Here is a 25,865-nt window from a genome sequence, read left to right as displayed (position 1 = left end):
CAAAACAACTTTGTTGACTTTGACGGACAGCTCTGCTACTGAGTTGCAGTATGTCTTTGGGCAAACTCTTATATTTCTACATTAATTATTTTTGAACAATGTAAGGCTTAATGAAGTAATAGTTTTTTAGAATACAAGACATGGTGGGTGAAATTTGGACTCTGCTGTAAACCATGAGCATGTGGCTACACTGAAGTCAAATGCAAATCTGGGTGTACACTCTTTGGGAATTAAGTGAAGTCCAACTATCGTGATGGAGGATTTTGTGAAAGTTTTATCCCACGTTTTTGTTTTTTTTCAGAATGCATAGTATCAATTTTCAACATAATTTTTTCACTCACTGCAGAGGTGGCTTGTAAATACATACCTAAGCACACACTCAGAACTGGTGACAGGATAGGTGAATCCAAGATACAGTACCCATTAGATTCTTGAGCAGGAACTTGCTGAAGGCTAATTTTATTTTTTTTTCCCCCTCTGGCCTAGCCTCTTCTGCCTTCAAAAATGTTTGGATTAATAAAGCACAGCATCTGACTTTGCTTCATCTGTTGGCTTCTAAGTCTTCACACACCCAGGTGCTACATTAAACACCTCGTGCATTTATTCCTGTCCCCTTGACTGAAGATGTTTTCCGTAAACACTATGAACTCTCTCAGTCCTGATACTGGCTTGTATGCTAATTCACTAAGCATTGACAGTTCTGGTTTCATCATGCAGCTGACATGCTTACAAACAAATTCACAAATGGGCATGTTCTTCCTCACAGTCTCTCAACATTTTAAATATTTCACTCCATACCTTAAAATAACACATTTTTTGATGTGTTTGCTGTCTTTTTAAAAATCAAGCTCTTCAATAGCAACAGTGAAAATGGAAATCTGTTATTCTTATTGCACGGGTTGTACATGTGGAACAGCTTTGTGCCCCTTTTTCAGCTTGTACAATGATAATTCTGAAGGGTGAAACCCACAGGATGTGTGTAGTGAAGGACCAGTGATGCTTCAGAATTGGTGTAACTCCGCTCAGATTGCCTTGCCAGAGCCCACACCCTGCTTGGGAAATCACAACCTGTGAGAATATAGAATGGTTTCTAAGGTAGAGCCATGACTGGTATATATTGTAGCTCCACTGATTTGTGTTCCCTTCTGTTTCTATTCATCCCTTGGTTTTTTTCAGACCTGAAAGCATTAATGCAGAAACTAGTTCTGCTTCTGATTCTGCCACTGGCTTACTGGGAGGTTTTTAGATAATTCACTGCTTTTTGAGCCTCAGTTTCCCTATCTGTAAAATATAGGTAAAGATTTTGAATGTTGTTTTTTAAACTCTGAAACCAGTGATGGAAAAGCATTGTAAGGACTAGTATTTATTAATGAAAGTGCAAGATAATGCTTTTGTGATGCTGATTCCTTGCATGGTCAAACTCTTCTTTCTGATGCACTAAATACTATTAATGTACTTTGAGAATATGAAGAAAGAGAGTTGAAGAACATGCCAGTAGGAAGAAAACATGAATTATAAAACAACTGCTATCCAGGAGCTGAGCTCTCAGCGGGCAGTCACTAAAATAATGTTCTTATTAATAACAGTGGTAAGCCAAACATAAATAAGTTGCTTAGCATTGAATTTAATTGTTCTTTTAGGTGTCTGACTCAATATCATCATCAAAACAAGAGAGTCACCAACAATGATATCTTTTTTACATAATTAACTTAGGGCAGCAGGGAGTAATTTATTTAGGCAGATTTTAATTACTGAAAGTCTAGCAAATAAGAATTCTTAACAGTATCTTCAGCAGAGGACATTCTATTGTTCACCTAACTCCTACACAATACTTACTTTTTTGGGGAAAAAAGCACTTCTAATATTGATTAAAATGTAACAGCAATTATTTAATAATCACCGTGACAACTCACACAGAAGGCTAAATGTGCGGATTAGAAAGTTCATCTGCGTGGCTGTTATCATAGCACCAAGAACGTCTTTGACCCTTTTTCTAATGTAGTTGAGTAACAGAACATGACTATTGCATACTAAAGGGAAACAGAAGATCATGGTTTTAAAGATGTTGGCAGATGACCCAAGGTCTGGGCAGATTTTAAAGGAGACAGTTTCTAGTGGAACATGGTATTTTTGTCCTGCACTCCAAAATGGATCAAACTTCTGTGTCAATATTCTCTAATGCATTCTGGACTCTGATAGTGTTATTGATGCCAGTCAGTGCCTCCTGGATGCTACGAGTCTTAAACTGGTGCGTAGAAAATGCACTAGATTAATTGAAATCTTTCTGTTCATCATATTAAATAAGAGGCTCTGAGAGCTTCTTAGTGTTGTCCAGCTCCTGCTTGCATGTTAATGTTTCCGTGCATTAGAGAATTTCTTGTAAACTGTGGTTAGAGAAGTTTGCAGTAAAAGGGGCCGTGTGTCCTCTTCCTCGGACTCGATAACTTCAAAGTCTGCGTGTCACCTGCAGGACCCCACTGATTCCCCTGACAACACCCAGTGTACGGAGGGAACACTTAAACTGTGCCTGTAGGGAAATCCGGATCAACAGATAGCAAACTAAACTGGCTGCAAGAATAGACACCTCTTAGGGAGGCTGTGGCTGTGATGCTGTTGTATTGAAAGCTATCACCCTTCATCTGTGTTATTTTTTGCTACCTGTAGTGGCAAGGGTCCTTCCAGATGCCCAGACACGTGCACCCCTCTCTGGGGCCTGTGTGACCAAGGTGGAGTCGGCTACTTTGGGCAAACTTGCATTGCTGTTTCCTGATGCTGTCATGCCAACTGTGAGCACTGGAGACCTTTTCTGTTCTCAGCAGCCAGGGATCTGATAACAGAGGAGTTACTTAAAAGATTTTTGATCTTGTCAAGCTGCTCAGTCTGGGGAAACAAGCTGCTTCCAAGTAGTTGCTCCTTGTCTCTTTATTATCCTCTAAAAACAGAGGACATGGGGCTTGCCGTCTCTCGGTGATAAGACCAACAGCTTTCCACACGCGAGGGCCCACTGGAGCTTCCCCTGCCTTTTCTGCATTCCCCAATAGGTCAGTGGCATGCTCTGAATATCCCAAGTGGATTCTCTTATGTCATGTTTATCAGGTTGCCCTGGGCTGCTAATATGTTTTGGATTGTTTGTGCTGCACATGACATATGGGCAGGTTTTCATTTTGGTGAAAGGTGATCCCAGGGAAGGAAAATGTATTATGTTGGCAGGCCAATACTGATGATGGCCCAAAGGCAGAGTCGCTGTAGTTGGGGATTATTTAATTATTATGGTTGGCCAACATTCTGGCCAATCCCCTAAAAAAGGTCTCTGGGTAAGTAAAGCTGTGTGCAGGAGCAGGTGACTGCTCTGACAGCCTTGGCACCCTGACCTCCAGCCTAGCGCGCACTTCCCAGGAACCCATAGGTTGGGCTGCAGGTTGACTGCTGTGCTACTCACCTAAAATTTCAAATTCTGCAAAAATCAGAGCCAGTGAGTGCATCAGGGAGTCTTTCTCCCCCTCTGCTTCTGTAAGGCCAGTCCTGGGGTTTAAGCTGTGTGATGAGCATGAGCATTTAGCTCAGCACCCTTTGAAGAGCTCCAGAGAGAGCTTGTCACAGGCAGTCTCCAGAGTTCTCCCTGTAGCTCTGTGCTCCCTCCTCTTCCTGGCATGGCCTCTTTGTCTGGCTCATTGCGGTGGCTGTTAACTGCAGCCGGAGCTAATCTATCTCCCTTTCTTTCCCTGCTTCAAACACTTCTGTCTTGTGTTGAAGCTTTGAATGGACCAAAAATAATAAAAATGCAGGGAAAAAAAAAAAAAGAAAAAAGCAACTGTCTGAAATGAAAGAAAAGTGCAGATGAGATGAGCACAGACAGAAGGAAAATGTTTTTGAAAAGGGAATAGGTGGGAGGAGGAGAAACACCGTAGGCTTTTAATAAGTAGTTTAGTTTTATTCTTGTGCTATGTTTGTTTCATGTTTCCTAGCTCAGATTGAAGGGATTACAGGCTGTGTAGATTTTATGTTCAGGTCCCACTCATGTGACCAAACTCTATATATTTCATAGGAGATGTTTTTCTCTTTCTTCTCCTCCTAGGAAAACAGGCTATCATTTATTTTCACTGCCTTCTCACAGACCTCCTCTGCAAATGAATGCCATACGTAACTCCCAGCTTCAAGAAAAGTCAGAGGCTGATACTGTCCAATTCTGCCTGCAGTGTTTCACTCAGTCTTAGTCTATTACAAAGCAGCTTTTTTCTTCCTCTTGCAATTTCCTTTGAAGATCAGCCGTGAAAAATTGATTGGTTCACATTATTACTAATCACAACTCTCCAGATTGCTCAAGGAGGAATTTCAGTGGTGTAACACTTAACCTGAGATGTCACAGCAACTGAACCTCCAAGTAGGTCTCAGCTTTTAAGCTTCTGTTAGGAAAGATTTGTAGGTGCTATATCTGTATCTCATGTGATCTAAAACATCTTTAACACCTTTGAATTTCTTAGCTCAGCATTTTGACTTTCAGGTCTCTCCTCTGAAAAATCTGCTTTTAAAGTTGTTTGCATCTACCAATAAAAATGTGTCATTTTTAGAGTAAAATCAGTCACTGGTTTAGTAGGAATTTCCAAGGGGTATGTGTATTGGAAAAAAAAAAAAAAAGAAAAAAGACTGCTCATTAGACTTTTCAGTTCTTTGAGGACCCAAGTGCTGGCACCAAGGTCCATGCATGAGCTCTCCAGGGCCAGCGTTCAGGTGTCACTCAGAGGTTGCTTGCAAGAAGTGGGGCTGTGATGCAGAGGGTGAGTTGAGGCTTGGGCACAGCAGTGATCCTAAGAGGACAGCACTGCAGGACCGACTGCTTCTGGGAATGTAAATGGTAACAGGAGTAGCACACAACATCTTGAGTACAGAGATGGATGTTTGCGTGGAATTATGGTGCCAGCTCAAAGTCAGACTACTTCTTGTGGTCTGGTCTGTGTTCTCACACCTAACAAACGTAGTGAAACCCAGGCTGTGTGGATTTGAGACCTCTGGCACTTCTTGTGGTAAACAAGACTTTCAGATGACACATTCAATTTGTCTGTAGGTCAGAAACAACAGTCTTGTAGAGAGCCTTAATTAATCAAAGCTTTGTTAAAGGAACCCAGAGTGCTCATCTCAGAGGTGCTATGTCAGAGGTTTCCTTGACTTACTTCACTTTATATGACAAGCCTCATCCTCAGGTGTTTCACGATACTCACTTTACACAGACAAAGTGGAAAAACAACCCCTTGTAATGAAGTCTTGCTTCATGTCTTGCTGTTCTGAGGCACTAAACAAAGTTGGTCATCTTCCTTATTTGTGTCCAAGCAGGTAAGGGTTTTTTTGGTGTCTGGAAAGAACCTTGTGACTGGGTGATCGCAAAGCCGCTGCGATGGACTTGTGCTCGCTTTAGGTTAATGTAACACCCCTTATCTCAGAGTTACTGCCAGCTTAGACCAGAGAACAGAATTTTTGATGGAGGAGAAAATTAGGCTCAGTGGCTTCTAGCGCAACTGGCATGGGCATGAGGTTTCTTTTTTGGATTACTGTAGCTTCACATGCGCTGTGCTTCCTGCCTCAAATGCTAAAGATAACAAGAGGAAAATAAACAAGTTGTATTTATTAGGGGACATTGTCAAGACTCTCAGATGATACTTTTTTGGTGTTTTGAAGAGAATCATCACTGAGATTTTTGCTTACTAGTGCCACCTCAATTGCTGAACTGCCTGCCTTTAAGCCCCAGCCTTGTATTTAAGTGCTTTTAAGGTTTTTTAACAACTGCACGTGGGGGAGGAGACATCTCCCTGAACTCAAAACAATGTTGTGGTTCTTGGCCTCTTGATATAGGGATGTCAGGAAATGACTGGAAAGTACGTGCTAGCATTATCCGGTAAGGCACCCATGAAAAGGGCAGGACTAGTTGCTGAAGTTGCCTACTGAAATTACAGGCATTTGGTTTTGTGCTAGGTTGCACCTGGCGTGGGAAAGAAAAGTGTCTGTATTGAACTTGGGACTTTTGCACAGCAGTATGGAAGAAGAGCTACTAACCTATCCCACAGTGTTTTTGTATGGCATTCCTCTTTTTTAATATGCTAAACTACTATCAGATCACAGTTGTTCCTGTGGATTGGTTACTTGCATGAGATATATAATATTTTTGTAACCTGAACTCATACTACTCTTGGGCAAGTGATAACTGCCTCCCTAGTGGATTTTTACATCATGATTATCCCTTCAATTAAAATTTCTCTGCATGTTGCTTCTTTAGAATACCTTTCTCATGCACGTAAGTTTTCTTTGTGTCCATGAACATGCCTTTGTGGACTGTCCAATGTCATATGTATTATTATAATGTTTATGGAAATCTCTGGTTTATGTGGTTCAAAAAATGGATGAGATTTTATGGAAACGCATCCATCGTCAATTTCTCTGGGCTAGAACCTTCTCTTTGCAAAAAATGCATTATTTTGGAACACTTCCTGCGCATATGTTGTCTGTTTCTAATGCTATCAGTAGGTACTGTCCATTTGAGAACATTACACTTCGTTCTTTCCTGAAGAAACACCATACTTTTGTGCCAAGTTTGCAGTAAGCTGCAGCCAATAATCTGGCTTTTAAAACTGAATTCCAAAGGGTAACAGCAGTAAGAGGAGTCAGTAGACTCTTCTACATTGTTTTCTACAGACAGCCCGAGGTGTTGCGCCCCGTATGAGACTGACTACACTTACTTCTGTGTGTACTCATTGGTATTAATTGGAGTGAGAGTGGCCTGGCAGCCAGTGCCAGGGTCTGGGCTTTGGCTGGTGGGTTCTGCACCCCATTTGGGTGCTGACTTGCCAAATTCTTTTATCTTCTGTGTTTTTCACTTCATCCATCTTACAATGATTGTACCTTTGTGCAGTGCATTGGTACGGCAGTTAATTAGTGCTAACCACTAAATGTTTGAGGTCCTTTGAAGGAGAGGGGTGGCAGTGTGCAAAGTGCCATTCCTACATGAGAAACTGTACCTGCTTCACCTGGCCTGAGCTCTCTGCTGTGGTTATCCTCATTTGTCCTCTTTCACTCTTAATAATTTTGACAGTGCTTCCTTCTCTACTCTTCTGCCTCTTAAGCTAAAGACTTTGTACTGTTTCAGATTGACCCATTCCTTTGTGCCAAGGTCAAAAATGGATCAGAGGAGTGTCTTTTTTTTTACAAATGGCCTGATGTCTTACAGCAAAAAATAAAAAAATATTTCAATTAAATGCAGAGCAGAGCTGTAAATAGCAATGGCCTGGTAATTGCTGTACCAACTTAGATGAAAGTATTACTTAGTGATTAAATGTCAACAGGTTTCATAAACAGCAAATGTCTTTAACTTGACATAAAGAAGGCCCCTCTGGAGGTCATTGTAAATACCAGATTTATTGTGCCTCAGTGGAGAATGTGCTGAAAATGGAAAGGGAAATGTCACCATAGATCTTTAGAGTGTCTCAGTAAAACAGAAGGGTTGCTGGTGCCTGCAGTAAAAAGCTTTTAATTCTTTGAACTAACCGTTGACAAACCATATTTAATACTTGGTAACCCATTAATAAAATATTCATTTTTCAGGTCAGACTATGATGACTGGAGACCAGCCCTGGCCAGCTTGCTTCAACCTATCCCATTTCCCAAGGAGTAAGTTTGCACTGTCTTAGTATGTACTGGGTTATTCTTGTTACTGTTGCTTTATGGTGAAATATAATGTCAGATAAAAACTGATGGTAATAGGAGCTTTGTGCCTCTAGTATTGATTTAGAATCTAGAGGTGATTTTGGCTGATGCAGAAGGATGTGAAGACTTCCTCATATTCATCATCTTTCCCAATTTCTCTAAGACGATCCTGAAGAGAAAAACGGTTAACTAGAGACAGGCAGACAGGAAAGGAAGAAAAGTTGGTGAGGAGGAGAGCAAAGTGAGAGATGGAGCGGAGGAGGATGCCTTATTGGCGTCACAGAGACTCGTATCATTTGTATTTTGCATTAAATGAAGGAGCTACCCTACGGATCAGCAAGCTCCCTCGGAAACCTATTAATGAACAGCAGTGTTTATAAAATGCAGACCTCCACGGACAAACATTACAACCTATAATTGTACAATTTGCTAGCTTATCACATCCCCTAATGACCTGATGTCTTGAATCAGAGAGGTCTAATCCTCTGTGCTAGGTTACCTGGGCTACAGCAAGAGCTTGGAGATAGACAACAGAGACATCATTTACCTAAGTCAAACGTGAGTCCTGGGGGACTTGTAAACCATACCATAATGCAAGGCACTTCACAGAATGACCATTAATTGCTTTACTGATGTGTGATTTTAATTACTTGTGACTATACCTTAATTGCATTGGAATTAAAGAATCCACCCGACTCTTGGAGGTAGCCAAAATTCTGTTTGTCTTTTACTTTCTTCTGACCCAGAGCTTCCACTAACGTTAGTCAGAGCCTTGTCTAAGAAGGGACTCAGGAAAAGCTACGAGATTTGTCCCAAGTGATTATTTTTTTCCCTTCATTTTTTTCCCCCTGGATTAATGAAGGAGACTTTACCTGAACTTTTTTGGAAAGATTATTCTTTTTGTCTTGTGTGGTGCAATTGCTTAGCAAATCCTTTTATTATCTGGAAAGAACTGAAAAGTGGCTGTTTGGTTTTGGTTTGTTTTATTTTGTTTTGTTTTTCTAGCTCCTTTCTCTGAAATCCTCATACTCTTCTCTGTTTTAAATTTCAGGGCTCTTGCACATGAGAAATTCACAAAGTAAGTTTGTGGGGTTTGTTTGTTTTATTGAAGGGGTAATTACTTAAAATACTTGTACTAGTCAATTATAGCATTATGCGTTATTCAATATTGTGTCTCTAATGTTTTTTATCTGTGAGGGGCTGTAAGCATGTTCTGTTAGCAATAAGAAGATGTAGTTTTCTTTGTAATTTACTGTGACAGCAGGAGCCCAAGGACTAAGGACACTGGATGCTGATAGAATTTACAAATGAGTTTGTCACTGCACTTCTCTGAAAGCTTTTCTAGGTTATTGTGAATAGACACTGTCCTTGGGAATTACTTTTAGACCTCATATTTCCTTCCTGTGGAAGCAGTTCAACTTGTTTCTCTCTAAAGAGCATGAATATATATCATTTAAAGTGTAATCCAAGAGAAATGCGACACTTGTGTGAATACTGCAGCCAGCAACTGCTCATTCTTGTCCTTCTAACTTCTTTTTTCAGGGAGCTGAAATACGTGATTCAGAGATTTGCAGAAGACCCGAGGCAAGAAGTGAGTTTATTGCCAGTTTACACAGAGCATTATTTGGAGGGATTGCAAGTATACTTGTTCAGGAGATCTTTCCTTAAGTAGTTTGTTTCAAAGCATGGTGTGGTTTTGCTGTGCTTAAGTCTCTTTTAGGGAGTAATAGCCGTTCAGGGCACGTGGTCTTAGTATGAATGGTTTCTTGCCTTATGTATAAACTTGTGTTGCAACCTCCTTGTCTAGTATCAGTTGATGTCCTTGCTCTGCAACCAGCAAGATTTTCCCCGTTTTGAATCTCTCAGATCTTTTTATCTTTTGTACAAAAAAGGGAAGCAAAATCCATGGATCCATATAGCTTACAAAATAACAGGTTTTATTTAGCTGCATTTCAGTTACACTGTGTGCAAATGACCATAATTCTCATGAATTAGCAGGAAAAAGAGGGTGGGAGGTGTGTTACTGGAATGAGTGCGTAGCTGTAGCCTCATGGTGGCTGACTGCTTCGTAGCTCCACATGTAGCTTGTTCAACATCATCAGTTTTGGCTGAGTCAGAGGGAACCTCTCATCCGCATTAATTTTTGGTTCCTCTGCCGGCTTTACGGTAACATTTGCATAAAGGGAAGAAAGCTCCCCCAAACTGTGGGTGAGGAGGCTGTGTCGTCATCATCATTGCCCAGAACTCCTGGCTTTCATGGTTTTTGCCTTTTTGAGCAGTAGTCATCCTTGTCAGATAAGAGAGACCTTGTCTTAGAATGGCACCAGGATTTCATCTGTCACTAGTTGTTACATGCCCAAAGGAAAGAGCATGGACTTTACCTCCCCCCCCCACCCCCTCAAAAATTGAATAGAACATCTGCCTCTTCAAGGGGAAAAAAAAAGAAAAAGAAAAAAAAAAGCTTAATTAAGACTCCTCTGTTAAACTGTGGGACTAGATATAGTAATCTCTACAGTGGGCCAAATTTAGTCTAGTGGTTGCTCACTGGTGCCAGTTCTTCTGTGCAACTTCTGTCTTACGTATCCCTGTTGAATTTTCCTTGTGGACTTTCTTCACCCTGACTCTGGTCAAATTTTATTATAGAAGGAGTAATAAAAATTTTTAATGGTTGGAATGAGCCACTGCGTTTGGTATGCAGATCACATCAGAAGTATAGACACACATGCTGGGAGGATGGGGGGAAAATGGCGAAGCTCAGAATTAGAGGTGGTGGTTGGGGGTTTTTTTGGTAGTGTTTTTTTTTTTTCCAAGGGAGAGAAGCCATTCTAGATGAGAGCCATTTTGTGTTTGATTTGTGTAAAGGGAATGAAAAACGCCATGCAATTAGTGATGCTACAGCTTCCCTCCTTGTTTATACTGAAAAAATGGATTCTGTGAGTGGAGACTTGCCTGCAGCTCTGTAGATTGGAATATTAACCATGAAATTTTCAGCAGACCCTGGTTTTGCAGTTACTTCTTTTGGCCCAGTGAGGGGGACACTGGTGATTATTGGCAGGAACTGTAACCTTCCCAATGCCTTCACTTTTTGGCAGGTCCATTCATGTTTGCTGAGTGTGCGGGCTGGCAAAGACGGCTGGTTCCAGCTCTACAGCCCTGGAGGAGTGGCATGTGACGATGATGGAGAGCTGTTTGCCAGTATGGTACGTGTCTGCAATAATGTGAGTTTAGTAACTTCTTTGCAGTAAGTAGCTAATGTGTAGTTGGCAGTAACAAGATTTACTTGCTTTTGTCAAAAAATTACCAAAACCATGGTTCTGTAAACCACAAGTGTTCACCAGGAAAGCTAAATATTTATATCACCAAATCGATTGAACTTCCTTGCTGTTGCAATTTGGTTAACATGTTAGCTTTCTCTTTTTGAACACTGGTATGTTTTTGCACTCACAGTGTAATGCACAAAACCATGCATGTATATATATGAGTGCATATATATGTATGTATTTTTGCGTTTATAAATACATGTGTTTGTGTGTCTGTATAAAAAAACTCTCTCAGAGTCTATGGAATACTGGGAGATGGGGAAACAGACTGTTCTGCACATCCACACCTATAGTTTTCATTTATAGGCCACCCTGGAATTTAAAAACAACAGTAACACTGAATTAATCAAAGGATGGATAGATAGATATAAAAATGAGTTAGCAATTTCTCTGCCCAATTACATTGTTGTGGGGAGGTATAATTAGAAACCAGCATTCCATTTCCCGCAGTTATTTCTTCTGTAATTCTTAGAAGGACTAGACAGAAAATAACAGGTTTTAATCCCTGATGCTGGCGCTGTCTTCCTGTGCGACCTGGGTCAGGTCACGTAGGTCTCACTGTGTATTAATTCTCCGTATAGCAAGTATGATGGAAATTATATTACTTCCTTTCCCCGGTAAGGGGCAAAACATTTGTTGAAGTTGGCTGTTGGGTATGCAGGGAAGTGGCTTTCAGGGGGATCTACACTTTGTGCATCTCCCAGGTGCTGAACGTTTTGGAACATGAAGAATATGCATGTTTGTCTATACCCTTACCTTAAATTCAGATGGATCAGATACCTTTGAAACAGATAATGGACACAGACTGTCCACAAAAGGTTTCATCCCGCTTCACTGATTCTATGTCTTTTATATTTGAAAAGAAAATTTCTTCAGAACTACTTAATTTCTTCTGAGAGCTTTTGTGGTCCAAGATATTTATGAGCATCAGGAGATGGCGTGCATGAGAAAGCACAATGTTAACACACATTAATATGGAGTGCTCTGTGCCCTTTCCAAGGATGTTGATAAATACTTAAAGAGCTGTTAACGACTAACCATAAAGTTTGAAAAACATCCTGTTCTGAGATGGACCTTACATTAGTGTTAGCAGTATTTTCCATGCTCAAGAAAATCTACAAAAAAGCTTAGTGATAACTGCATGAAATTAAATCCTTTTTGGCTTGAAGCTTACTGTTTTTAATGGCCACCTGAGCTGATGGATACTGAAGAAAAAAAGATTCTCTGTTTTGTGAAAGGCCTTGCTGGTAATGAAGCCGTGAGGAAGACAAACTGCGTGGTAGTGCATGATCTGTGTAGAATTGACCCCATCATGGCGTGGTTGTGATATTCTCAGCAGTATTGAACATAGTCCGGGCAATACCATGAACCAGGGGGGCCACAGAACGTATTTACAAGCTTATTGTAGAGTAGTGCTGATGTTGAGTCTACATAATGGAGATCTTACTGCCCCGGTCATGGGAAAGTACAAATTCTCACGTAGTGCTCTACGAGCAAGCTGGTGAATCAGCCGTCTGGGCCATAAAATAAGACTTTCAGCTAGGAACCTGAAATTCTCTGCAGCTAATCTCTAGGGCTTTTAAACGCAAAAGAATATTGCCAACCTCTTTTGTGAGAAGAGACTCTTATATTTGAATTGTACAAGTGGCTTTGCATTTTTGCCATGGGTGTTACTATGTGATATTACCCAGTGCTTTCTGGAGCTAGGAGGGAGTCTGCAGGCCATGTTTGTCAGCTAGTGGACTGGAAGGAGTCTTACTCAGGAGGTGTTCTCAGCATGTCTTTTCTTTCAGGGAAAACCCAAGAGCCTGAAAGCCCATGAAGTCATCTCTGACTTAGGGCTCAGAACTGCTGGATTTTCTTAAGGCATTCCTTTCTTTCCCAGTCAGCTCCTCACTCTGAACTGGTGATTTTGTCCATCACCACCCCTTACCAGGGCTAGTGTTCAGCCAGCAGATTGCCAGCACCACTGCCTTTTACCTAGACATCCAGCCCACACAACCCCTGCTCGCCAGCTGGCATTTCCAGAGAAACTGAAATGCAAACAGATGCGAAAGCAAAATCTACTGTGGTTCCCCTGAGGCTGGGTTCATCGTGTTACTAGGGATGGGGGCAATTGCACAGCTGCTCTGATGTTTCCTGGAGAGCCTGTATCATGCCTCTGGGCTGTCAGCTGAGCTCCTTTATGGAGGAAAACTACCCACTCCCTCAGATCTCACTAGGCATCACCTTTTTCAAAAAGTCACTTCCATCAGCAATAAAGCTGCTGAGAGACTGCAACCATAATCGTGATGAGGGCCTCCTTTTCTTTAGGTTTGTTGTAAATGCTTACATTTGTTTGACTGTGTAACAATGTCCCTTCTGGAGGTATATGTGTTTCTTAGGCTTACACCTCTAATTTTAGCTCTGTTTCTCAAATAGGTTCATATTTTAATGGGATCCTGCTATAAAACAAAGAAGTTCCTTCTTTCACTGGCTGAAAATAAATTAGGACCTTGCATGCTACTGGCTTTGAGGGGTAACCAGACGATGGTAGAGGTAAGCCCTAAACATATGTAGTCATATACGTTTACAAGCACTATTCAGATTCGGTTTCACACTGCCTTTCCCAGAATTAGATCTAGTGGAACTAGAGAAGCCGAGTTCGGGTTTGTGTCGTGTCAAACACCAGCAGCAGGCAGTTGTGTTTCTCTTGATTAAGTGGAACGAAATATTGTGGTTCTGCAGATATGAGTCTGAATTACATGAAAGGAGGGTGCAAGAATTTTTGGAGAGAAAGATTGTTTGCTATAATTCAGTTGGAGAGGCTAAGATGGGAAATAAATGGCTGTGGTGGTATAGGCTGTGGCAAGGGGTCAGAATTCAGTACCACAAGGCTTTTCCATGACTAAATGCCTGATGCTTATCTTGCCACCTGCAAAATGAACAGTGCACAAGAAGTGCACTTACAAAGCCTTCTTTACTTGCATTAATACACATTATTTTGTGCTTATGATTGGTTATTTTTGTTGAACTAATGGTTTATACATATTTTTGTGGGTTTCTTTAGAGAAGTTTCTTGATAAATGTCATCGTGTATTTTAAATGGAAATAGAGGGTGGTTAAATTGCTGGAAGGAGTTACAGTTTTTCATTGACTTAGATCTGTGCGTACTAATTTAATCCAGTAAATAAAAGAGTGTGCTGCATGAATTGGAATATAATGTTGCTTGATTTTTTTAATTAAAAATAATTTAAATTATAGAGGGAATAAAAACTTTGCATTTTAATTGCAATGGCATGATAGGTAGCTGAAAAGGACAGGGGCAGCGTGGAGGAGGGGGCAGCTTGTCTCCTGAGCCCATGTGACCCACTGGAATCATCCCCTGGTGTCTGACTTGCTCCTGGCAGCCCCTTGCCCAGGGGTGATCAGGCGTGTCCCGGTGAGGTGGAGGGTGTGTCCTGCCCACAGCAGCGAGCTCCCAGCATCACCTTCTCTCGGAGCCTCTCTGGCCTTTCCCCATCCTGCCTCATAGACTGGATACACTTCACATGTGTTCTGCTTGCACAGAAACCCCAGCACTTGGGGACAGAACATCCAGCGCTTGGAGAGCTGCTTGGCTCTACTGCTCAGGTGTAATGTCCCAGGTCTGCCAACCTGCAGTCTAGCTGGTGTACCTGGGAAATACTGGATCGATCATACCTGTTCTGAAGAGGGCTGTGGCATGAAGCCATCTGCCAGGACTGATGCAAAGTAATTGCACCTCTTGGTCAGAAGGAATGAGCACAAATGGAAGACAGGATAGATAGGCTGACTTTCAGAGACTAGCGTTCATTCTTTATGAATAAAAAAATGGTTTCTTGTGTTGGAAGGTCAGTAAATGTTGCTACAATCCTCTCATCTAGCCTGCATAATGCATGCTCTAAAAACTGACCCAGTGATTTAAACTAGCATGCCCAGTGTAATTAGGATATTTGGAAGAAATTGAATGTAAGCACTGCAGTGACCACTCTTCTTTCATTCTGCTGCTAGATTTTGTGCTTAATGCTGGAATACAACATCATCGATAATAACGACACCCAGCTCCAGATCATCTCTACCCTGGAAAGCACAGACGTGGGAAAGAGAATGTATGAACAGCTGTGTGACAGGCAGAGGGAGTTAAAAGAGCTGGTATGTCGCCCTGCATGCAGTATTGCCATAGCACATTGTGGTCTGTACTCTCCAGAAATGGAGGTACAAAAGAAAGACAAGCAGGGTGTGAAATTCCCAGTTAACAACAGGATGGGAGCAGTATTTGGAGGATTTTACTGTGAATATATATACTGTGTGATATTTACTGATGTGTCTAATCCCATACTATGTTTCTAAATGTTATTCAATAACCTGCTTGGAATCTGTGTGAAAGAATAAAGGTGAAATCCTGCTGTCTTAAGATCTTACAAGTCAGCTTGTCAAATTCTGCCACCTTTTGACATATGAGTAGCAAATGGTTCTAATGCAGGCCAGCATTTCTTAATGCTTTGACATTCACAACATTTCACTGAGATGGTCTTTAGGTCTAGTTCTCAGAGCTAGAGCCTATGAGAAAAATAACTTTTCCTGATTTTAAAGACAGGATCTACAGGTTGAAGATAGATCTGCTTTCATTAGCACTTTTTCACCTATGCAGACAGACCCACAATCTTCCTCTTCCCTCTTTCACATTTATATTTGTCTTCTTTAACCCCTGCTCCCAGCCTGAAAAGTATATGCTTTTTCTGAAGTCAAACAAATGATTTTATCAGCTGCACAGGCTCAACCCCTTTGCTATCTTAGTCCAGCATTTTAAGGCTGTTTCCTTTAAAGTGAAAGTAACCAAATAATGGCAGACTGAATCAGACAAAATGCTGACCCATGGCACAGAGACCACTAGCTGCAGTTAGTGGATGTCCCCTGGGTAGCAACAGGCCTGCATCTAGCACGCTCAGAAAAAAATCTGTCAGTGCAGAAAAAGCAGGGAAGAGGTGGAAGGGCAGGCCGGGAGCTTTGAAATCAGAGCAGGGTTTGCTCTAGTGAAGAGCTTGCTGTATTTCAGTTGGTCTGAAATGTAGAATGGCAGTTTGTTTGACCAAAATATCTTCTCTCTTGCAGCAAAGAAAAGGTGGTCCCACAAGGTTAACACTGCCATCCAAGTCCACAGTAAGTTAATCATGTCAATAGAAAAACAGGCTTTGTCTTTCCATATTTAAACACTTGATTTATGTTTGCCATGTGACACAGTGGTTTTGGTCAGTGAGAGGGGAGCCATTCCACTTGCTCTGTTAACACAACTGGAGTTTACACAAGTAAAACAAGCTCTTAGCTCTGTGCAGCAGTTTCCAACACCAGTACAAGCATCAGACTGTCAGATTTATACTGGTGCGCAGATTTGGAATTTACAGTAGGATCTAATGGTAGATTTGGGGACAGAATTTTGCATTAAAAAAGCAGACTTCACAATGTCCAGTTCCGGATCTCAGATATAAAAGTCTGAAAGAGACCCATTGCTGTTGCAGTTAGGCCTGGTGTAAACCCAGACTAACTTCACTGAGGCCAGGTAACAGTCCTGACCACAGTTTGGATCTAGAACTTGCAGTGAAATCTTCATTACGTTAAAAGACCCGTCTTCAACATTTGTTCTGACACTGAAGCCTTCGTGTCTCATAAGGATACACACGCAAAGAAAAGTTTTGTCCTAATGTCTGGATAAATTTTTCCCAGGGTGTGTGAAGCAACAGTGCCACAAGAACCCAGCTGCTTGCCAAACAAACAGAAACTTCTCTGTGTGGTTCTCTGTTACTGTAAACAAGTGGTGTAATTGTGCAACTCTTGCTGGTTAACAGTATCAGTGACACCACTGCAGACGATTGCAGGCTGAGGAGTCAATCTTGCTTATCAATCTCTGTTCTTTGCTTTCAGGATGCAGACCTGGCCCGCTTGCTAAGCTCGGGATCTTTTGGAAATTTGGAAAACCTCAGCCTGGCCTTTACCAATGTGACAAGTGCTTGTGCTGAGCACCTCATTAAACTGCCTTCACTCAAGCAGCTGAACCTGTGGTCAACTCAGGTAAGTGCTTTGCAGACTGAAACTCAGAGCGGGAACCAAAGCTGACTAATTCTGAAATTTCACGTTACGTCAGCACAAGAAGAGTGTGTGAAGAGGCTTGCTTAGAATGAGTTTGTCCTCATGCTATTTTTACAGGGCCTTTCTATGGTCTAGCTCATCTTGGAGGCTGATTTTTCTTCTTCCCTTTTTTTTAATTGACTTTTAAAAATTTTTATTTTAATTATAAAAGGGTTGCTGCTATCTTGGGTTGAATGTTCCAGTTAGGCATTGTTGATACTGTGTACTTTGCAGTACATGTGCTGCTGTTCATCTGAGAAGTGCTTATGCTTTCACCCATTTAGGATGAAAAAAATGAGGCTGTGCAGCTCATCTGGTTAAGCAAAACACAGTCTATGCAATGTAAGCAGTTAATTGCTCTGAATGCTGATCAACCAGAATTTCTTTAAAAACAACAGCAACAAAAAGAAACGCAAATAACGAATATATAGAAGGAAATTATAATGAGAATGTGGTTATTTTGTAAGCAAAAAGAGGCCAAATTGACCGAATAAATTATTCCACTGTTAATTGAAAGAGCTTTTAAAATTAAATTTTTATTCTCCATTTCCCTGCTGGTTTTGGTCTTTGAGATTCTCCACTGAATAAGTTTTCCCCATTTTCTGTTAGCACCTATTTGTAGTGCTTGCTGAAAATATGATTATTCTCACTGCAACCATGAAAAGCAGCATTTTTTTTCACTCAAATGTCATGTAAATATCTTGGTTTGTTTTCCTAACTGCTTTTGCATCCTAGAAATTTCCTCTTTTTGTGTGGGGAATATGAAGTAGGATCTGATTGCTTGCTTATTTTAAGACTGTCTTGTATCTCCTCCAGATTTGTCCTAACAGTGTAACTTTTGGATTTGAAAACTTTGATGCTTCTTTCTCAAAATGAGTTTGATGTCACTGGACAAAGAGCCTGCTTTTTGTATGATTTTTTTTTTAATTTAAAAAAAAAAAAAGTTTAGATTCCATTTTATTTTGTGATATCCTGGTTTCCATTAATCTAGACTTTAGAAATAGCAGAAACGAAGTGGGTCAATAGAACAATTACCAATCAATAGTACATTGTTCTTGAGACCAAAATAGCTAATTAATACCACTTGCATTACGCTTTTTTTTTGTGATGTGGTTGGGAACTGGCTGAGACTGCCATAACCATCTTGTATAGCCTGGGTGGGAGCTCTCTCATATGAAGTCCAGACTTCAAAGGCACCATTCTAATTAAATGATGGCCTGCGGTTAAGTGCGCACAAGTCACTTAATTTTTCTGTTCCCCCTCTGCAAAATAGGGATAAAACTATTTGCTTTCTCTCCTGTCATTTGAGATTGCGGTAGACAATCTGAGCGTGGCTTTGAGGGTTCATCTGCAAACCTTGTTTTAATGTGCCCTGTGTGCACTGTGGTAGTTGCACACGACGCTCCTGCATTGTTTGAAAACAACTTTGCTTGTGCCCCACAGTTTGGAGATGCAGGGTTGCGGCTTCTGTCTGAACACCTCACGATGCTGCAAGTGCTCAACCTGTGCGAGACTCCTGTCACGGATGCTGGGCTGCTGGCACTGAGTTGTAAGTGACCAAAATAAGCTACAGAGGAAAATTATGTGGGTTCGGAGGAATTCACGTGGGTTCAGATAGAAGATTGATTTCTTGCCTGCCACAGCACTCCTTCCGCAGGGCTTTAGGGCAGGCAGTGGTTGTGTTTGGGTTTAAACTTCCCTCCTCCCTGCCCACTCAGGTGGTCGTTCAGCTGCAGGCAGCGGAAGCAGGACGGTGATCTGAGCCTGACCACGCTCAGTGGCCTCGTGTGGGCTTTGTTGTCCCAGACTGTGCTCCAGCTCTCTCGCCTCTAACTTTACCAATGGCACTTGCCTTGGTCTCACACGTGGTGACCCGTTGGCCTGGGACTTCCCAGGTTTTTTTCACGCGCCCTCCTGTGGTTGTCTCCTCTGGGTGGGAGTCTGACCTTGTGGTGCAGGAGGGGAAGGTTGCAAAGCCATGTAGCAACTTATTAGTGAGTTTAGCAACCATGCACAGCAGGTTTTATACCCTCTCTGGCATTTTTTTGTTCCTTCTTTTTTGGGGAGGTGAAACTCTCACTATTCTTAATTTAAATAGGGGAAGGCAGAGTGGGGCCATCTAAGCAGCATTCAGAATTCCCCTGTGCACCGAGAGCTGCTGGATGTGGCAGAGTGAGACCCTTTCCTACAACCAACAGTGTGTTATAAACCTTGCCTGTTGGGTTTAAAGGGCTCCTTTAATAGGCTTGATCCTACACAGACGTGCCAGACAAGCCAGTAGTTATGGCTCATCTTAGGAAACTATTCTGCTAAGTACTGGAGCCTAAAATGGAAATGGGGGGGAGGGAGGGGAGAGGGAGGACTGCTAGATCAGCATGGCCCCTGCATGCACCATGCGGAGCACTGAGAACAGGCACTATTCAGAATAATGTGCAGGAAACTGATTATGAGAAGTTGCCTGAACTCCTTTGAAGTCAGCGGACTTAAGCATATGCTTAATGGCCCTTCCTAAATAGGGACTTTTTCCTGGATGAGGGCCCAAACAGCTGTTTATCCATTCGTACTTCTATATTTTACACTATTCAGCTTTTTCCTGAGAGTGCTGCACATAGTCATGTCTTGTTTATGCTTTGGCCTACTGTAAGCCTGATATTTTAAGAAAATGCAGCATGATCATAAATATCTGTGTGTTTTCTCTTTTAGCCATGAAGAGCCTGTGTAGTTTAAATATGAACAGCACCAAACTTTCAGCAGATACGTATGAAGATCTCAAGGTATTTCTGAATTGCTTCCACTAAAGATGAGAAGTAGCTGGCCCAGGAGGACTTGCAGATTTAGCAAGCGCGTGGTGGCAGTGCCTAGTGCAGAGAGAACTGACCCCACGGTGTGGGTAGCATGAAAGTCATCTGAAGAGGGTGAAGTGGATTATTTTGGGGAGATAATGACTGAAAACAGCATTTGGAGGTTGCTGGCTTTGATGGACCCAGGAAACATTTAATATGATGAATGGATGAGTATGAGATGGAATCAGAAACTGAATCTTTTTGCCAGTGCTATCAACAGTAAAGGTTTCATAAATAGCATATTGGTTGTTTCTGATGAGGATACACAGACAGATAAAATCTAGTGTGCACCTCCAAAGCCATGTCCTGTACTGTTAACAGGACCAAAAGTAACGTGGGTGAACAGCATTATGGAGCTTTGATTCAGAATGCAAAGGGAGAATTAAAAGCATTGAGGAAGGTGCAAGTTTATCTTGATGCCTCTTAGACTGGAGCTGGGCTTTAAACAGAAACACCTGCACAAATGCCCCGTCCCCAAGTTTGACATTTAAGATGTCCGGTGTTACCATTTGTACTGTGAATTTACAACCACTTCGGCAAAATGGTGTAAAGAACTAGAATGTAGCTGTGGGAGGGGAATGGCCCCAGGTGGTTTCAGACAAAGACTGCCTGAGATGCGTTGGCTTTCATGACTTCACGTGGGCTTTGTCTTCACTCTGGTGTTGCATGAGTCGCATCTCCCAAAGTCTTACCTTATAAACCCAAGTACTCAAGATGAAACTCAACATCATGTTGTTTTGTGTGTTGAAACCTTAGGTTGTGCCAGGTTTACTCAAAAAGGTCACAACCTTGGGTTGAGTTTTGAACTTGAGGCAAGTCCTGAAACTGAAGCTTTCAAAATTCACTGCAAATGTATGTCTTTGGTGGTGGCTGTGGAGCCAGGGCTCCCCCAGGGACTCAGCTGCAATGCTGCTAGCATGGATATTTCAAGATTGAGTTTTCAAAACTTGTGTTACAATTGTATATGCAAAGAAGTCGTCCTTGGAATTAACAGCTGGCTTGCAGATGGGTTCACACAATGGAGCTTGTATCAAGCCCCAGGCATTTACAGACAATCAAGGTCAATGCTGTTATTTGGCCCGGGGCTCTGAAATCAAGGCCACTGAAAGGCTTCCCCAGTCCTACCCCTGCTTCTGAGCCCCTTTGCCGAAATACCGAAAGTCATATTTTCCTAACCCGTTCCCTCTGCTCTAGTATTGCATTAGCAGTCCTTAGCAGCAACACAAGAAAGTGACTTGCCAGGGCAAACAGCAAAACTGGCTGTGAGCAAAATCCTGATGATTGCAGAGAATTAAAAAAGCTGAGAAAACAGGCATGCATCACTTTTTCCCCCTCTCACCTCTTTCATTGAGATTTATCTTAGTGGCCATTTTTTTAGAGCTCCGTGTGTGTTCAAAGGGAGGGTAATAGTTTCTTTCCCTCGGGCACATGGTTGTAGGTCTGTTGAGAACAGCTCAGACTTCAAAGAACGTATTTTTGATACAAATCTTTCCTTCTTCTCCCCTTGGTCTGCGAGAGCATTTGGGGCACACACCAGTGATGACATTTCCTCTCTGCTCCATCCCCCACCCCACTAAACACACTTGCACACACACAGACACCCACATATGTACCAGGCAGGCTGAACCAGACAATAAATAAACACCCACTACTGAAGTCATTATTGCCTAACTGAAAAATTATTTGCTGGCAGTGTCTGTAGGATTATGACTAGCTCTTATCAAAATATGTGTGCACATAAATCAGGGAATGAGGTAATAATGACTCCTAGAAACTTCCAACTCCTCAATTATGCCCTAGCCTAATTAAACGTGTTTGTTTGTTTTGAGAGAATTAGCCGTACAATTATGGTCGGAGAGCATGGAAACGGGATCGACAAGTAGGAACAGTGCAAACAGCCAATTCCCATCTGCCTCGCGCAGGGTAATTCAGGAACAGTACATCCAAATGCAGTGGAGTTACAGGAAGGAGACCACAAAGACACCAAAAGTTGCCAACACCCTGCAAATTTTTTTAATATATGGAGGGAAAAATCAAGCAATGACTTAGTGTAGAGGCTGAAGAAGGAACATGTGGCTGTCTGCTGCAGTTTGAGTCCGCTGCCTTCATGGCTGGAGTTTGACATACAAATTTTGCATTTGTATAAAAAAGAAAGATCAGAGTCTCATCTGAACCTGATTGCTGGTGCATGGGTTTTACTGGAGCCACTTGTTTTTGCCGCAGGTGTGACTTAGTCTTGTGTGTCTGTAAAGGCTCAGCATCTTGTTCCTTCGTTAACACCTGTATGCGTCAGCTCACTGCTGAACTCAGCACTGGTACTCTGCGGGGTCGAGGTCATAGCACGTTTTCCTGCAGTTTGTGGCCGATAAATCAATCCGCCCAGTTTGCTGACAGTACAGATTTGATGGGATCTTTTTTCCTGCGTCCTGAACACGTGTCATTAATTCTGACCTTTTCCTACCCTCCCACACAGGCTAAACTACCCAATCTGAAAGAAGTGGATGTCCGCTACACCGAAGCGTGGTGAACTCTCCCTGCCTCTGACTCTTCTCTTTTGCTTCTCATGAGAAGCAAAAGATTTTTAAAACAAACAGGAAAAAAAAGCAAACCGGAAAATAACTTTTGGCTAATACGTGTAGAGCAGTGAGTCCTGGGACTTGGTAGTAGGAGTCGTGGTTGTGGGGTAGAGGAGTGGCATTGTGTGTGTTGGGGGGGACAGGGCAAGCCTGGACCCGGCTGGATTCTTTCAGCTTTGTGATTTTGGAATCAACATAATTGAAAAGGAAAAAAAGAAACAAAAAACAAAAACCCAACAAAACCCAAACCACAAAAAGGACTTTGTAGCAGCAAGAGGATTATAAAGAGGAAAAAAACACCTTTGTGGATTTTATTTGCCTTTGTGTTTTATGCCGTGTGGAGAAAAATATATTCATTTGTCATTATTTACCTGGGTTTCCTTGGCTGGCACCCATCCAGTCAGAACTCCTCTTTCACCAGTTTTGCTCCAGAGAATCAAATTTACAAAAATCTCAAGAGAAGAAAACCAAAACTAATATGATTTTCACCTCCTTCCTGTGTCCTTGCAGTTGTTATGCAAAGTAATTTTGTTGTACATAAGATTTACATAATGCACCTATTTAAGAAAATGGTTCACAAATAACAGGTCTGGGACCTGTCTTTTATTTATGAATTAATTCTTTTACCCTTTTTTTTTTTTGGCGTATAGTACTGTATAAACTAGTTTGCTGTCTTGTTGTTATTATTATTTTTTTTTAAAAGGAAATGTCCTCCTTGAAGAATTGCCTTTTAGTAATGCATACTGTATTATACTCCCTCTCTCAACATTCATCGCGTTGTCTTTTTGATTTCAAAATGCCTCAAATGTTATCAAATAGGAAGGAAAATATCTATCAAGGGCGGGTATGGTTATTGGGGGGGACGCAGGGATTAATAAAAGTCACATTTCCTTCCAAAGTCTGTAAACTTTTTTAGTCTTTAAACCATGTCAAGTTTAAACATGGGAGATGGGGAAAAGACGTCGTTTATTTTGCCAATGGGGTATTCGCAAAACTAGATTTTACAAGTTGCCTCGGTTGTTTTCTGTTTACGTCCGATATTTCAAAAAGAGAAAAAAAAGCTCTCCCTCCATGTTGTGCATCAGCTTTTTCTATTTTTTTCACCCCTCCTCTTCTCAACCCTCCCTTCCTCCCTCCCTCCCCCTACCTGTTCTGTGCACGCATTGTTCTGCATGTTCCTCTGGGGAGACTGAAAAAATAGCGTTGTTGCTGATCTGATAGCTCTGACCTGTCTGTAAATGTGACTGCTACATTTTTCAAATTCCACAATTGCTTAGAAGATGATTTTTTAAAAATTGTGGTTTCTTTTATAACTATGCTGTTGACTTTTTTTTTTTTCATAATGAGCCTTCATTGTACAGAGCTGCTTATTTAAAAAAAAAAAAAAAAAAACAAACAAAAAGAAGTTTTTCCTCTGTTTAACACCTTTATTTTATTCTTCAGCACCTCAAGGTTTCACATACAGCCAATGTAATTTTTTATATATAAATATATATATATTTAATCTTATTCAATGGAAGCCAAGCTTTTGTTTTTGTTTTTGTTTTTAAAACTTTATTGCTACATAGACAACCCCTACCCAAATCATGTTCTTTTTTTCTTTTGTTTTTTTATTTTTTAATAAATGAAACAGAAATTGAGTCTTAACTCATGTAGTGTGCCAGGTTTTTTTTCCCCTTCAAATCCCAAACTGTATGCGGATGCAGTATGGGAAGAAAGAAGAAAAAAAAAAAAAAAAAAAAAAAAAAAAAACAAAAAAGAAGAAAAATTATGCCAACATTTTCCTTAGCACTGTTGCTTTTACCAATGGTTTACTACTACTGTTCTGTAGCTGTGTACAAAGAGATGTGAAATAATTTCAGGCAAAAATAAACTGTAAGTGAATATCTTTTAGCTGCGTGCTTTGTGTTTTCTTTGAAGGAAGCTTTCTTCGGCCCGATGACGTGGGGCTGCTGTGGGAGGTGCAGAGATGCCAGAGCCAAAGGACGACAGCTTACCCAGGACAGTGTCTCAGTGCCGTGCTCCTCCCGCAGCTCGCTTCTGCTGCTGCTCTGCTCCACAGGCTGGTGCCTCGGCACTGCCCCTCTCCTCCGGTCACAAGGTGGGGGACCAGCAGGCCGCTGGTGTGGGTGTTTTCCACCAGTCACCAGGTTTCAAGGCGCCGTCACCTAGAAGGGATGATGAGGAGGAGGAAGACAGCTGAGTCCCTGCGCGTCTGGTTCTTCTATCCCTCCCCAAGACCGTTTATCTCTGCTCCTTCCTAATCCTTCACAGGCTCAAGGAGTTCTCGCGCTGGCCGTCAAAATAGTTGCATTGGTGGTTTTTTTGCCCTGGTTGCCTGAAGTAGGCAGTGCTGGAAACCCTGGCGTGTTTCCAGACTTGAGGGGTTTCTGTATATTAAGGTGCATTTCAGGGCAGCATCCAAATGGAGGGCTACACAGCGTTTGCGTCTACTCGCTGCCCTTAGTAAAGCACATCAGTGTGGGGGCTGGACAGCAGCAGAAAATCAGCTGGAGCTTCGGTTGTCTAGACAATTACTAAACTTCTTTAGCTTTTAAACCAGCGGGCCCCACTTGAAACCAATTCCCGCAGATGTTCTGAGAGCCACCTTCATCACCTATGTTACCTGGCTCTTTTACTCTCATTTTTATCCATATTTCTGTCTTATTCCACAAAACAGACTTTAGGACACATGGAGAAACAAGCATTTGTACTGTGTTCCAGCCAAGGTAAGAAGTGCTCACAGGATGGCCTTTGATAAAGAGAATAAACCGTGCCTTTATTTTTTTCCCACTGAAACAAGACAGCTGTAGCTGAGGCTGTCAGGCTTTTTGAGTCTTTTCCCCTTGAGCAGCCACTGCTGCGTATGGGCTGTCCTCCCCTGGCCACAGCAGGGACTTCACAAAGCCCTCCTGGACCCTGAACAGCCAGAAATACTCCCATGGTGTTGCATGAGGGACTGAGAAAGTGCCCAGGGAAGGGGAGCCATAGGCCTTGACGGAGTGCGGGCACACGTTGGATGCAGCTTCTCTTCCTCCTGTGGGCAGTGACCCCCACCTCTGCTGCTCCCCAGGCTCTGCCTTCTGGGTTCTGCAGCCTCAGCTGGCTCCTCAGCCGTGGAGGAAGCTTGAACATCCCCGGTGCACTGGTTTTGCTGTGATGCCACACGGGTGACATGGAGTGAGCAGGGGAAGGGCGTGCAGGAGATCCCCCTTCAACACCTGCCCCAGTCCTGCCTTCTGCAGCGGCCTCCCAACAAATCGCTCCTTTGTGCATCCTTCCCAATCTTGAGCCAGCAAATATTTGTCCCTGTA

General features: G+C 42.0%; 1 protein-coding gene across 1 annotated transcript in view; it reads left to right on the top strand.

Annotated features, from left to right (window-relative positions):
* CMIP (c-Maf inducing protein) overlaps positions 1 to 24,444 on the top strand; it is a 135,714-nt gene extending 111,270 nt beyond the window's left edge. Inside the window, exons 11-21 of the mRNA XM_074839471.1 lie at positions 7,588 to 7,653; positions 8,741 to 8,767; positions 9,232 to 9,280; positions 10,782 to 10,889; positions 13,431 to 13,547; positions 15,021 to 15,161; positions 16,122 to 16,169; positions 16,929 to 17,075; positions 18,576 to 18,681; positions 19,836 to 19,906; positions 22,449 to 24,444. Of these exons, the coding sequence (XP_074695572.1) occupies positions 7,588 to 7,653; positions 8,741 to 8,767; positions 9,232 to 9,280; positions 10,782 to 10,889; positions 13,431 to 13,547; positions 15,021 to 15,161; positions 16,122 to 16,169; positions 16,929 to 17,075; positions 18,576 to 18,681; positions 19,836 to 19,906; positions 22,449 to 22,502 (934 nt within the window). The 3' untranslated portion in view covers positions 22,503 to 24,444. The remainder of the gene's footprint in view (positions 1 to 7,587; positions 7,654 to 8,740; positions 8,768 to 9,231; positions 9,281 to 10,781; positions 10,890 to 13,430; positions 13,548 to 15,020; positions 15,162 to 16,121; positions 16,170 to 16,928; positions 17,076 to 18,575; positions 18,682 to 19,835; positions 19,907 to 22,448) is intronic.
* The last annotated feature ends 1,421 nt before the right edge of the window (positions 24,445 to 25,865 follow it).

Source organism: Strix aluco, chromosome 14 (genome assembly GCF_031877795.1).
Source record: "Strix aluco isolate bStrAlu1 chromosome 14, bStrAlu1.hap1, whole genome shotgun sequence".
Classification (NCBI taxonomy): Eukaryota; Metazoa; Chordata; class Aves; order Strigiformes; family Strigidae; genus Strix; species Strix aluco.
The sequence above is the reverse complement of the archived record's forward strand: the minus strand, read 5'-3'. Positions and strand labels throughout refer to the sequence as shown.